Here is a 15,765-nt window from a genome sequence, read left to right as displayed (position 1 = left end):
AAGTTACTTCATCAAAATGCGAATTATTTCAAGAGAAGATTCAATACTTAGGCTATGTCATTCGTAGAGATGGTATTCATATGTGTGATGATAAAATTCAAGCGATTAAAAACGCTAACGTTCCAAGAAATGTGAAAGAATTGCAGTCATTTCTGGGAATGGTCAATTTTTATTGTAAATTTGTGCCTAACTTGTCAACGATTTCACATCCCTTGCACCAATTATTGCGAAAAGGGGAAATGTGAAAAAAAAAGGAATGTGAAGATGCTTTTCGGTGTTTGAAACAAATTATGTCATCTTCGAAAAATCCGATTCATTGTAATCCTGAATATGAGTTGAGATTAACTTGCTCTTTTGGAAATTGTACTTATTTCTCAGGAAAATTTTATCTATTATACTTGCATCAAGTGTCAACAAAAATACTTATGAAAAATTAGATTAGTCAGCGATCATCACGAATTGTATCTAAAATTGACACAAGTTTCGCTCAAACCCAAACACCACAATCTGACGCATTTTCCGTATAATGAAAAAAGTAGGCCAACTTATACATATGAGTACATTGCGCTTTGAAGCCAAACATAGGGAATCGAAGTTGAATGCAAATACAGTTGCATCCCGTGTAAACATAACACAAACTTTGGCATTAAAGCATCAGTTGAAGCTTGCTAACAAATTTTTATTGCAAAAAGGCTTAACTGATGATAACTGTTTCGAAATTAAAAATTCTGAAATGATTTTGGATATAGAGGCTTTTTTCTCAGAATGCTCGAATTATGAGAAAATTTCAAATATGTTCAATGGAAAATTTTCGACAGTTCAATCGATTACTATAGGAAAAATGCAATATACATAGGACAGTTGATAATGTTGAAAGATGGAGATGAAATAGCATTTGGGATAACTGAAAAAATTGTTGTCAGCAGCAATGGTCGCCTTCAGCGGACGGAGCGCAAAACGCTTCTGCTACCCATCGGTAGCGGTAGCGGTCGGGAACATGTTGAACGTTCGCTGGCAAGCCGAGATAGGATAAGGCAGTCCAACGAGCTGTCACTATCAGCTGATTAGTTGACAAGTCTGTAGGAAAGACGTAAACAAACGGATTTTTTAAGTTTCGTTAACCTTGTGCTGGTTAAGTCAGTTTTTTTTTTGTGAAAAACATAACCTAGAATTCTGACGAATTACTTTGTTGCTCTAGTATATTTCCTATAACTTATTTAACATCCTTCTTTATTACCTTCCATCAATTTTCATTTCATTTTCCTCAACAAACTCAAGCTCGTGCATCTTCCACACTAAATAACAACTACCTACTCAGTTCAAGTCCAACTTTCGCTCCTTTCCGCTACCGCTACCTAGCACAAATCAAATCCGCTCCCAAAAGTGGCGTCCGCTCCAGAACGTGTTGAGAATGTAGCGCATATGTCACCGAACGTTTACGCTAGCGTTTGGTAACAGTTGCGCAACTGTTTCGTCCGCTGAATGCGACCAATGATGTCATATGTTTTATTTATAATAAAATAAGAATTAAAAATTTTAATGAACATTTTTTTTCATACGAAGTTTTCATTACTAATGAAATAATAATAATAATAATAATAATAATAGTTTATTTGCATACTATACAATTTGTTTGACATTAAATATCTGCATATATGGATAATTCACTTCATCATTTACATACAAATAAAGGAAATGCATTTTGGAAAAAGATATTTATTTTCAATTACACCTTACTATCAGCAAAGTCGAAGACAAGAAGTATATAACAATTTATTGTCATCAGCCTTAAATTACTCTATTCCTTATGCCCGTTTTTTTACTGTTAGGATATAGATTGATTGTTATTTATGTTATATTATTATAATATTAAATGAACTACAATTTCTACTTGAGATGTTAACGTATATTTTCCATTACAATCTTAAGCAGTGAAATTTACTTTTCTGTAAAAAATGTATACAAAAATATAGAAGTTGAATTGTTATTTTTATTTTTTATTATTCACTTTCCCATATATTTATATGAGTCATGAAGTTTGCTTTGTATACAAAAATAAACAGGCAAACATCAATACTCACTCAAAGGGCTATAGCATTCAAAATAATATATAATGTTAAAAAAGTATAGTATTTGATTGATGAGGTTCCACTACTTCCTTAATTGTTTTTCACTCCAAGAGTGATCGCTGTATTAATATTCCCCCCATTTATAATTTTCTTTTTCATTAACTCTCATGGTATAACTTACAAGAATGAGTTAATAAAAAAGAAAATTAGGGAGTGAAATTAATACAGCTTTCACCCTTTAAGCACTAAAAAAAATTGACTAGTGGAATTAATGTCTAAAAAAAATTCTGGAAGTATGTAGCAATTTGTACTTAAGGTTAGTAACAGTGTCTCTTATAATAGATGATGTTGTGTACTTATGATAAGTGTAACTGTGTACTCACGATAGTGACCGTGTGTACTTACGGTAAGTAATAGTGACTCTTATCGTGAACAAAAAAGTTAATCACCAACACAAACTATTTATGAGATCTGAGTGAGAAAGTTACGTGTTACAGACATAAGTTCTCACTAACTGCAAGTGAAAAATATACTTGGGTTATAGAAAAATTATGTTTAGTGTACATTCAACTGTTACTTGCGCCGAACAACTTTTTTAGTTGCAGTAAAGAAGTTCAATATCCTATCAAGTAACACAAGATACTTGGATCAGATCAATAAAGTCAGTTATTCTGAATAAAAATGAAATACGAACTGCAAGTACCTTTGCTTAATTATGATAAGTTACTTTGTGTCAGAAAACACGTACACTTGTAGCAAATAAAAAAAGTTCTTTGTGCCTATAGCAAGTCACAATTTCTATTTGTCGTATAAAAGATTTTTCTCGGTGTACTATTACGCACAATGAATCCATACATTCTTGACGTCGTACTAAGTAAATGACTAATATGAGGAACAAATGTAAATCTTTGATCGAAGACGATGCCAAGATCCCTTATTTCCGTTTTTCTGCTCAGAGCGCTGCCATCAAGACTGAAACTATACAAGAGATAGTTTTTTTTCCTGGTGTACGTGACGATATTGCACTCAGAAATGCTCAATGGAAGTAGATTTCTGCCACACCAAATGAACAGTGAGTTCAGGGCACGCTATATGCGAACGCAGTTTTCAATAGAGCCTATATCACAAAATATTTTAAAATCGTCGACATGCACGAACAAAATTAATTAGCTGCTCAACAGCTATCACCATTCCACCATGCCATCCCGCAAAGCTGTCCTCTCCATCAAGACCTTGGAGCAGATCATTGACAAAAATAATAAACAGGAGTGGACCTAGATAAGAACTTTATTATATATTTCTACATCTCGTGTGAGATGTAGAAACATAAAGTACAGATAAGCGTCCCTCCAGGTCTATAAACTGCTGACGACACGACAGATAGGACATAAAAAAATACAAAAAGAAAAAGTACTGTACAGTGTACAGCACTCCAAGCGCCTAACCGGGCGCATCGGAAGAATGATAAATTAATGGAAACAACAATTCCGAAGGAATTGAGATATCTCAAAGCGACGTCCCAAGATCGCATAAGACCACCATCCTCCACTCGAGAGATTCAGTGCTATACTGTACTGACGAGGGAAAATGATCCCGAAACCTATCTACAGTTGCACTTGAATTTTTCGAATTCTCTGGGATTTCCTATGATAGTTCATGACTAACTCACACTATTGGAACGACAATTCCTTCGGAATTGTTGTTTCCATTAATTTAACATAAAAAAATGAACTAGATCATCAGAGAAGCCAAACTGAGTTCTCAACTTATGTATCAGAAGTTTATGATCAACCTTATCAAACGCCTTCTGAAAATCAGTGTATATAGTGTCCACCTAGCCATTTCTATCCAGAATCTCAAAAACGTGCTGGGAGAAAACCGCCAGATTAGTAGTACACGATCTTTTTGATATGAAGCCATGTTGTTCCTATCTCATCAAGTGCCTCACAGCAGGATATATTTTCTGGTATAGTGCGATCTAGAACAGCTTTGCAAAATTCGAAAGAAGAGAGATCGGCCTGTAATTTTTAAATTAGTTGGGTCACCACTTCTCAACACCGAGACAACCTTAGACATTTTCCAGCACGATGGGAACTTGCTATCTCTGAGAGCCATGTTGAAGATATGCAACAGCGGGATTGATAGGACATCATTAGAATTCCTGACGAGGAAACTAGGAACACCATCAGGCCCTAGAACCATAGATGATGCCTTAGCCGAGGCTTTAGAATATTCATTCGAATAATTTAGTAAAACTGAAAATTATCAATTCATAGACTTCACAATTATTCATAACACAGGCCAACACACATTTTGGTGCCTGCGATTTTTTAACTGTTCCTGAGTAATTTTTGGATGCAGAATGTAAAAAAGTTCTCAGATTTTGTCTATCAGATCTAGTTTTTGAGATTTTTAAAAAAAATTGTGTATATAATTTACGTTATAACTGTTATAATATATAATATTACTATTGACAGTTAAAAAAAACAGAGACACATGGATTTAAGTATTTATGCAAAAACTTAATTTACATAATTACATTAGTCACTAATCACATAAAAATTTTCTTTTATACGATTTTCTACAATGGAGTTTACTAGGGCAGTCTCGCTGAAGGCTCCAGCAGTAGTCCGCCATCATGTGGCTATCCCATCGTCCTTGATAACGATGTTCCATATTTTCAATATCCTGATGGAATCTTTCCCCCTTTTTTCTGGAAAACGATCTAGGTGGCAGTGGAGGTAGTGAACTTTTATACTCATGTTGCAGCCGAGAATATTGAAATTTGAAAGCATAGTTTCCACTAATTCTACGTAATTCTCTGCTTCATGATTGCCAAGAAAATTTTGTACTACTTGAACAAATGAACTCCAAGCGTTAGATTCAGTCTCGTTCATTGATGTGGAGAATTGTGAATCTTTAACAAGTTGCCTTATTTGAGGACCATCAAATATAACAGCTTTTAGTTTTTCCGTGCTAATGCCAGGAAATTTACGTGACAAATACCTAAAACAATTTCCATCTCGATTTGAAGCCTTCACAAATTGCTTCATTAGGCCTAGCTTGATATGCAAGGGCGGAAGTAAGATTTTTTCTCTTGAAACCAAAGGTTCGTTGATCACGTTTTGTATTCCTTGAATCATGACATCTCTTGAAGGCCAATTTTTGTTAACCCAGTGCTCATTTTTAGCTCTGCTGTCCCAAAGGCACAAAAAACAAGGATATTTTGTATAACCACTCTGCTGTCCAAGGAGGAAGTTATCATTTTTAAATCAACACAAATTGACCACTGATGTTTTTCGTATTTAATTTTTCTCAAAACTAATGCTATTGTTTCATATTCTTCCTCCATGGCAGTAGAATGACCAATAGGAATTGAGCCATATTTGTTACCGTTATGTAAAAGAACACATTTACCTCTTTATTTGTTGTCCTTTATCAGAAAAAAATATACCATTTAACCTGTAACGTGTATCTCAGAAACTAGAGCTGATAGAAAAAATCTGGTGGCATCTTTGGAATCAGCACATTAAAAACATCTAAAATCAGATGTTAGATTTCCGGCACCAAATTTTTTTTTCATTTTGTTGGCCTTTGTAATAATTGTGCAAAATACATATTTCAAAAGTTCTTCATTTCGAGAAGAAAATGCTATCGACATTAATTATTTATTAGCAATAAAGAAACAGATCATAGAAAAAAAAAGTTGAACCGCATAAATAACAATCAATTCTTATTATTTAAATTATAATTCAAAAAGACAACTTGGGATATTTTATCTGGCTTCAGTCTCCCTCTTCTTTCACTGGCTATCTGTCCACTATGGTACTGAAGTTGCTAATACGCAGTGCCTTCTTTTAACTAGTTGAAACAGCCGGGGATATATTTGTTTCCGTTGTTACCACCATATCAACGGATCTTGCACTAACCCATTCTCATCTAATCTGGATATAATGGTTCATCCAAATATTTATCTAACTGCACTATGGCAGAAGCCATAGGATTTACTGGATTCAGATAATCTTTCACTTCTGAATCGAATTCCTCCCATAAGGCACTATATTTATCCGTTTTCGGATTCTTCTCGACATCAGCTGATTTTTCTTGTGGATAAGATGTTGTGATATCATCACATTTTATATTAACCCATTTTTACCCGGTGTTCCAAAATTGGACACTGCCAAGTCGTTCCCAGTGTTCCAATATTGGACATACACACTTTTTCCCCCTCCACGAATCGCGAATCTATCGTATCAAGACGACAGATGGCCGTATGTGTTCATCATCAATGTTTACTTGTTCAGACTTGCTTGAATCACTTCTAATAGTTCTTTTGTCTTTCGTGCGTGCATTATTCTTCAGGAAATTTTCAGTGACGAGAATGGCTTCCAAAAAGTAAGTATTTCTTTATTATTACATGAAATTATTTGAAGGGTTCTGGGTTCAGCCTTCAAAGTGACTCATATTCTGATCATTTGTGTCTTATGTTTCGAAAAAAGATTGTTTTTTTGCTTATCAGCACTACGTTATTATTCGTTCCAATATTGGAATACTGGGAACGGATGGTATGGATATATAATAATATATTTCCAGATATTATACAACGGAAGAACTCATCGATCTCGTCGAAAATGAGGAGTTTTGGAAGGCTGACATTTTCATTACGCCTCCAAATGATGGTCAGATGTCGGAAGAGGATTCGGATGATGATGAAATGCCCACTCTGAATATAAATCACCTTAGTGGGCGTCAATTGGCTGCTGAAGCTGTTGCAAAGTTTCACGGCTTGGATGGTACCACTTATATATATGAGGATGGGGAGGTTTCAAATGACTATCAAGATTGGGATAGTGAGGACGAGATTCCACTGGCACAGCTTCTTCCAGATATAAGACGTAAATTTATTGAACGGGACTGGAAAAAATGCGATTTGGATATCAACTTTCCAGAATTTATCTCGCCCAAAGTGAGTCCACCACCGCAACACCCCGACGCAGTTACATGTTTCGAAGTATTTTTTGATATGGATTTGTGGACTTACTTGAAGGAAATGTTCGTCCTATATGCCACTCAAAAAGGGGACTATAATTTTGACATAACAGTGGATGAGATAAAGTGCTTTGTAGGTATTTTGTTTCTCTCGGGGCATCTTCAAGTACCGAGATGGCGTATGTTATGGGAGGTGGATTCCGATACGTATAATCCTATGGTTGCAAATGCTATGCGTCGCAATAGGTTTGATAAAATAAAAAAGTATGTTCATTGTGCAGACAATATGAACTTAGTTCCCAGTGATAAGTTTGCGAAGATACGACCAATATTTGACATGCTAAATAAGCGTTTCTTAGATCATGCTTTTATGAACGAAAAAATGAGCATAGATGAGAGCATGATTCCTTACTTTGGCAGGCATGGCACGAAACAATTTATAAAGGGAAAGCCGATTCGATATGGATATAAGGTTTGGTGTTTATGCGATCCATGTGGTTATTTGATACAATTCGATCCATACCAGGGTAAACAGAATAACAGGCAGTATATGGAATTAGGTGTAGGAGGGTCAGTAGTGCGAACATTACTGTCAAAGCTGCCCCCTCATGTACCATTCAAGATATATGGCGACAGATATTTTTCTTCCCTGAAACTTGTAAATGAACTGCAGAAATTGGGTTATGGATATACTGGTACCATAAATCCTAATAGGACTGAACATTGTCCTCTACCATCGAAGTCGGAGGTGAAGAAAACACCTAGAGGTTCGTATACTTACATGACCGACAGAACTACGGGAATAACCTTAACGTCGTGGAACGATAACCGTCCCGTGTTAACCGTAAGTTCTTGTGATCCCGTGAATCCTATTGGCCAGGTAAATAGATGGGTGTCTGCAGAGAAAAAAAAAATACCTGTGCCGCAACCATACGTCATTGGACAATATAATAAAAACATGGGAGGGGTGGATCGTATGGACCAAAACATAAATAATTACCGAATAAGCATAAAGTCGAAGAAGTGGTGGTGGGCTCTATTCGGATTCTCTTTAGATTCAGCTCTTCATAATGCTTGGCAAATCTACAGACGCCAGCCCAATAATGAAAAAATTGATTTCGTAAAATTCAGAAGGGATATCACCAACGTTTATTTGAAAAAATATAGTAATCCATGTATTGGAGGAGGACGACCCAAATCATCCAAACCAATAATTGCCAGAACGCAGCAGAACATAAGATATGATGGATATAACCATTGGATGATTCCTTCTGATAAGCAAGGACGCTGTGCAATATGCAGAAAAAATACAACGAAAAAATGTGAGAAATGTTCTATAAATCTCCATGAACAATGTTTTAAGATTTTTCATGTAGAATAAAATCAGGTGTTAATTAAATACATTTAAATTTCATACAGCTTTCAATATTTCCTAATGGAATTAGACCCTACCTATCATTCCTGGTGTTCCAATATTGGAACAACTTTTTTTTGCGGATTTACGAGTGTATTCTCACATCATGTGTGAAACTATGTGCTTAAATGTTCATTTGATGACTAAAGGAAGTAAAAAAACCTTATTTCAGTGAAATAAAAAATTCGGGCATGAGGGCGTCTAAATATTTGGATAATTCGGGCAAAAACGGGTTAACCACCTTGTGGTACATACTTTGAACGGCTTTCTTGTGCCTCGATAGGTCGTTGAAACCGAACTTCTTAAATCGGGGGTCCAAGATTGTAACTTGTGACACCAATTCATTATCTTCGATGTCACCAAATCTCTTCAATAGCTCCGTTTGTAATTTATGCCTCAAATTTTCCACCGGGGGCAATGAATTTGAGGAATTCGTTAAACTTAGATGTCTAGACAACTTCTTATAATAAATTATAAGTGAAGACAAGGTCGCACTTTTCTGAGCACTTATGGTTTCTGTAATCATGTCGAACGTTGAAAGAACATGCATTGATTGTTCGACGATGATCCAATCTTCATTACTCAACATCTCAACCTGATCCTCGCTCCTAGATGAATTCATCATTGCCACCGTAGATATTAATGCATTCTTCATGAATAACACACGTCTAAACATGTCGTAGGTGGAATTCCATCTTGTGGGTACGTAATTTTTTAGCTTCAAAATTGGAAGCCCCAAATGTTCCTGCATTTCCTTCAATTTTACCAAAGCATGCCCAAGTGACCAGTAACATATCTGTTATGTTTTCTTGGGAGATCGAATGGGGAACTCTGTTATGTGTTATTTTTCTGTAACCATTACGTATCTGATGCGATATTTGAGATGTACCTGTGCTGTATCGAAATTATATCCACATTTTGTAAATTTCATGTTCCCGCTCCCTGATATCCACGTATTATATTTGTAACATTGTTCTTTATTTGCCATGTATCATTTTGAGATCATGAACATAGCATGACACCATAAGCGTTTAAACTACCGTCGAGGGCGCTGTAAAACGTAAACAAATATGGAGGATTGTGAGAAATGCTATTGATACTGCTGTCGTTTCGATATGTATTTATTATCATTTAGACGTTTTGTCAGTTGAATAGTGGATTACTCAAAGTTAATAAGTGCAGATATTGAACGTTTTATAAGTTATTTGTGTGTCATAGTGATTTTCCAGTGAAATGTGTGAATTAATGAAAAGAATTAAAGTGCTATGGATATCGAACTGTAGGTCAATAAAATCATTTCTCGTATTTTCATAGCAGTCCTATAGGCTATGTTTTTATTATATCCAGCATATAAAACTTATATTTGAATAAATAATGTCCTGTTTGGTGTAAATTTCGATATAAGTTATTTCCTCACGTGTTGCATGTACCTCATATGCAGAAATAAATGAATAAATCATATACTTATATTAAAAATTTTCTTCAGAAAGATATGAAATATGCATATAATATTCTTTTCAAGCATTAAAAATTATGGAAATTAATATAAACTATTGCAATATTGAACTCGTATTTTGATTTTTCAATTAGTGTGTATTTATCGATCATTTTTGAAAATAAAATTGATTATTGTTCTCCAAGAAAAATTAGGGCATGTCTTTCTGGTCTTTGCACTTTCCTGCATTAATGAACTGTTGATTATTTTTTTTTGGAATGCAGGAAATTGCAAAGACCAGAAAGACATGCCCTAATTTTTCTTGGAGAACAATAATCAATTCTATTTTCAAAAATGATCGATAAATACACACTATTTGAAAAATCAAAATACGAGTTCAATATTGCAATAGCTTATATTAATTTCCATAATTTTTCATGCTTTTTTTGAAAGCATTTTCAATAACAAATGGAACATAATAAACATAGCACATGAACGTAATATATATAGATCTCCCATGAAACAAATATTTGCATGATCCATGTTTGAACTATTCATGCTCCTTTCAGAAAGGAGATGTGTTCCTTGTTTGAGGCGGACATAGGAGCATAGCTGCTACATAAGCGCTCTGTATTTGTACTCTTAGTGTGATATATCTGTTATAAAACAAGGAGCGTGGGATACATTTCTGCTTCATAACTGTTATGAGATATGGTCAACTGGGTGGCTACTTTTGTGGAAATACCGAACAATGGCTTTGATTTTGTCCACCACAACCTGCACCTCTTTAACCTTCAAACCAGATTGGGTAATCAGGTTGAGGGAATGTGCAAAGCAACCCCAATGACGCCAACCACCTGTTCTCACTCCCAGATTCATATTGGAGGCATTATCTGTGACGATGGCTGCAATTATGTTATCGATTTTCCATCTGGACAGAATCTGCTTAATTTTTTCACAGATATTTTTCCCCGTATGTCTGTCAGTGTATGAATCACACCCAAACAAATCGGAGGATGAAAAAGTCCTATCACTATCTTCAACAATATAATGAGCAGTCATACTGAAAAAACTGTCATTATTCCTTGAAGTCCACCCATCCATAGTTAGGCATATAGCCGAAGCTCTCGCTAGTCGCGTCTCCACAATGTCAACAGTCTCTTGATAAATCGTTGGTACTTATTTGGTTTTCCTAGTCGGTAAATTATAACTAGGATTCAATAATTTCACTAGTTTTTTGAATTGTTCATCCTCCACCAAATTAAAAGGATGATATTATCTTTGGTAATCATAGATATTAATTGTCTATCTATTTCCCTTTGTTTTCAGATAGGCAGAGGTCTAGGTAAATATTCATAAACAGGGCGCGTTGCAGTGCCAACTGCTTGCGAAATATTTCGGTTTGCTAGTGGTAATGAGGCTGTTGATGCTGCAACAGGAACGGTTTCAGTTGCGGATGTGGAGGAACTGGAAGCACTTATTTCTCTTCTTTCTGTCGTAATCTGCGATGATGACTGCCCTATCAATTGTTGGGTAGGATGCTTCCTCGATAAATGTCGGATCAAAGAGCCTGTAGACTTATTCGCCACCGATAACTGCTGACCACAATACAAACACTTCACTCTTTTTTCTTCATTCGGTTTGGAGAAATGAAGCCACACCTGACTGGTTTGTTTCGCAGACATTTTTTCTTGAGATATTTCTCTCACGAAATTTCACACTTGAAAGAATTTTTTTTCCGCTTTTCACACACAACGGAACTGAACAAATCATATTCGAACTTCGAAGAAGACTGATCCGTTCGTCGAGTTCCTTAACTTTAAATTGATTAAACATTTTATTGCTCTTGTTAAAAATATACCGACAACCCGGTACATCGGTATCGGTACCTGTTTTGAAAGAGTGTTACACCCTTAAACGATGACCAAATTCAACAAAAGTGTGGATGAGAGGAAAGGATGAAGATTCAGTGGAATTCCCAAATTTGTCAGAAATTACTATATGGTTCTTTTGGTTCTAAATGAGGAGATTCATATAATTATTTATTGGGATTGGTTTATGCTTGCCGGTACCTAATTCCCTAATCCCTTAAACTGTTTCTAGCCACACGAAAATATAAAATTCCAGATTTAAAGGCTTGTTTATGTATTTATAAGTGGGCTTATACTGCAGTTTCACATAGAAACACCTGAAAATTTCAATCTTATTTCGTGATTTAGGGACTAGGGAATAAGATACCATCCAGCATAAACCAACCCTAATAAAATTATTTGTATCGTCTCATTTTGAACCATAGTAAAATCTTATTAATTTGGGAATTCTACTGAACCTCTACCTAACTGATGACTATTCGAAAGTTTAGAAATATACAGTTTTAAATATTCTGAGAATTTATTGGATGACCAGACAGAATAATTTGAATGTTTTCACTTAGGTAAAGGTTCGGGTAGATTTCCAAAGTAATAAAAAATTAATATGTATAGTTCAAAATGAGGAGACAAATAATTTCTTATTACTATGAAAATTTTATTCATCTGTCAAATTTGACAGACAACAATGTTCCGAATTTTTGATTGTTGTTTTAGCCAATGAGTATACAATTAGGCGATAATTTTGCATTAGTGCAAATTATCGATAATTTGCACTTGTGCAAAATTATCAGGTCCTTTAAAACAAATGCAGACGTAATTAAAAACGTTTATCACTTATTAAAGTAACATGAAAACTGTTAAACCTAGTTGTTGAAATTTCTACAATTAAAAACGCAATTATTGAAATTTATGATTGAACCATTCGAAGCTTGTTGTTGGTCAGAAACAACGTTACTTGAAGCAGAAGTTGAAACTGAAAAAACACTAAACTCGTTGTTTTCACTGTTTCTCATGTTCCTCATTATTTCCTCGTGAAACTCTTTATCGAGCTGTAAATAAGGTGTTACTGAACTGACATTGACCATATCGATTGAAATTTATTTTGGGAGGATTTTGCATCTCTTCATAAACTTTTTAGGGTTTTCACTCCCAATCTCTGAAACAAAATCAATTAAAAATGAAATCAACGATTTGCTCCTGCGTTAATTCTTGCACTAATTTGTCAGGAGCAAATTAACTACAAAAAATTGTTGCCTGACAATGAACTCAAAATAAATAACGTTGAAATTTATTGTAGTTAATTTGCTCCTGACAAATTAGTGCAAGAATTAACGCAGGAGCAAATCGTTGATTTCATTTTTAATTGATTTTGTTTCAGAGATTGGGAGTGAAAACCCTAAAAAGTTTATGAAGTGACATTGACCATGTCCCGTTATTTTCGTTAGCTGGTTTTCGTTTACCCCAACCTTGGCTAGATGGCTTACGGCAGTTGCTCGGTGAGAATGGTTTATAAAATTGAACTTTTCGCTGTCGAGACCTGTTCTTTGGACAGACAGCTTTGTCCATTTTGCGATCTCGTTTCTGCCAACTGAATCTTACATCATTAAATGGATCCATTGCAATGCCGAAACCTTCACAATATTTTTCCTGAACAAGTTTTGCTGTCACGTTCCACATTGTTTTCACCACACTTTCTCTATAAAAGGATCCATCCTTCTTGCGCATGTTGCTTGTCCACTCCTTTAGAATGAAGGCAATTTTTTCCACCGAAGTTCCTCGTTCTAATAAGTGATTTCTTTCGGCATAAAACTCTTGAAATTGTCTCCATACTGACGTTTTTGACTTTTTTGTATTCGTTGGCGTAAGATTGTCTATATACTTATCAATATCTACAGCAGAAGCGTTTCCAAATCGCACATTGCACTTAGAAAATTTGACAATGGGTTTGTTATAATGCGTCGTTTACAAAAAAATTTTTCATTGTCCGTAGCAACGATTTTTTCCAACAGCTCCTACGTGCCTGCAATGAGTATAAATTATACAATTATCGTCGCCACTTGTGACGCCAATGTGACAGCAACTGACAGCGACACAATACGATTTGATGGATTCACAAAATTTTCTTATTAAATTTAACTCTTGCAATGAAAATGAATCGATAATTTTTGACAAATCTGCTCTCATGCAAGTTAAACTGTAAAAGGCACTCGAGCGCTCCGCGCACTCGTGCTCTTTTTCAACTTAACTTGCATTCAAACATCTTTCCCAAAAATTATCGATAATTTTCATTGCACTAGTTAAATTACAGCTGAGAATTGCACTGAACCTCTATCCAACTGAAAACATTCAAGAGTGCAGAACTGGGAATTTGATCTAGTCATTAAATAAATTACTAGTTCGAATGGTTAAATTTACAAACTTTTCAATAGGTTTAACTTTAAACCTTCAGTTGCCTTAGAGACCTCAGGTAAAATTAATAGAATTCCCTCAGTATCAAAAAATCATTACTATATCCTGATTTTGAACCCTTTTCTAATTTTGCACCATATTCTTATAACAGTTGTTTGAAAACATCCGAAGAAACTACAATTTAGCAAAACGCATCTTGTTTTAATATAATAATAATAATAGAACACCTAAATTGAAAGGAATCATTTATAAATCTTTATCTTGATATATAATTTCGAAGAGTTTCATTAAACAATAACACCCCCACCACACACCTACCCCACAAATATAGTAGGTCTTATTCAATTGATGTACCTACTTACTATCGATTTCAGTAAAGGACCCAACTATTAAAACAATTGATTTTCATTCGATATTTGGGTATTATTCTTTTTCATATACTATGTCCACCCCATTCTTACGCTTCTGTTAACTGTTACTCAATGCAGCACGTGTATTTGATTTTTCAACGTAATTTTGTATGTACAGCACTGGTAACAGTAAAACATGGGTGATGTGTAGCGCTATGTCGAGAAAGCGCCCAGTAGTGGGGCAGTGTGCTACACAGCACGTTTGTGTTAACACACTGTGCTGATGTAGTAACCGGTGCTGGTGCTAATGTGTTATCACACCAAAAATTGTGGTGTTACCCATGTCTAGAGTACTCGGGTGCTCAGCAAGATGTTGACGAAACCAGAACAGAATTATTGCGTGACCAGGAGAGAACTTTTAGCAATCATCAAGTCCGTAGAACATTTCTACAAATATTTGTACGGAAGGAAATTCTTACTGAGAACGTACTATGCTGCTTTGAAATGGCTCCTGAGTTTAAAAAAACCCGGAAGGACAAGTGGCCAGATGGATTGAAGAATAAACCTCCATCGGCATTAGGAAACCACCTCATTGACAGTAACCATAAAACTTCAATCCATAATCTCAGTATTCTTCACTACGAAAGGAATTTTTATCGTTTAACCCTTTCAGAACAATTAGAAATTTTGAGAAGAAAGGATGACAGCAACCTTGTAAACGATGTAAAAGAGTTTATTTGTTTCTTATTTGTAAACGTCAGTTTCCAAAAACACAATATTATTCGAGAAAGTTTATTTTATCAAGTTACTAACTTGTAAAACTGACAGTTAACTTGCAAAATTTTTACAAGTTAGTAGTATTATTTACATTAGAAAATTTTGTTTTATCGTCATATATGTTGAAAATCATGGTACAATTGTTATTTCCAGTAACACAGATTTTTGATGATGAAAGAGTTGATACTTGTTCGATCTTGTGATATTTTTCACTCGATCTACTTGTGAATTGAGTTGAATAAAAAAAACACTGAATAACCTTATATCTATATTCGTAGGATTTGGTTACATGAGTGATGTGAATGAATAGACTTCTTATTCTAGAATGACGCTGTGTGGTACTGATACGGCCCCTATATTCGTGGACAGTACGGAATGTATATGCGCATGGTACATATGAGTTAAGATTTGAATGTAAACAATACATGCCGCCCCCCTTGAAAGGGTTGGC

The 15,765-nt window shown here is 35.0% G+C and overlaps 1 protein-coding gene across 1 annotated transcript; it reads left to right on the top strand.

Annotated features, from left to right (window-relative positions):
* The first annotated feature begins 6,450 nt into the window (after positions 1–6,450).
* Positions 6,451–8,494, top strand: LOC123321044 (piggyBac transposable element-derived protein 3-like). The gene is made up of 3 exons (XM_044908549.1): positions 6,451–6,464; positions 6,663–8,380; positions 8,478–8,494. The coding sequence occupies exons 1-3, from the start codon at positions 6,451–6,453 to the stop codon at positions 8,492–8,494; spliced, it is 1,749 nt and encodes a 582-aa protein (XP_044764484.1).
* The last annotated feature ends 7,271 nt before the right edge of the window (positions 8,495–15,765 follow it).

Source organism: Coccinella septempunctata, chromosome 9 (genome assembly GCF_907165205.1).
Source record: "Coccinella septempunctata chromosome 9, icCocSept1.1, whole genome shotgun sequence".
NCBI classification, from domain to species: domain Eukaryota; kingdom Metazoa; phylum Arthropoda; class Insecta; order Coleoptera; family Coccinellidae; genus Coccinella; species Coccinella septempunctata.
This window is presented reverse-complemented; position numbering and strand designations above follow the sequence as displayed.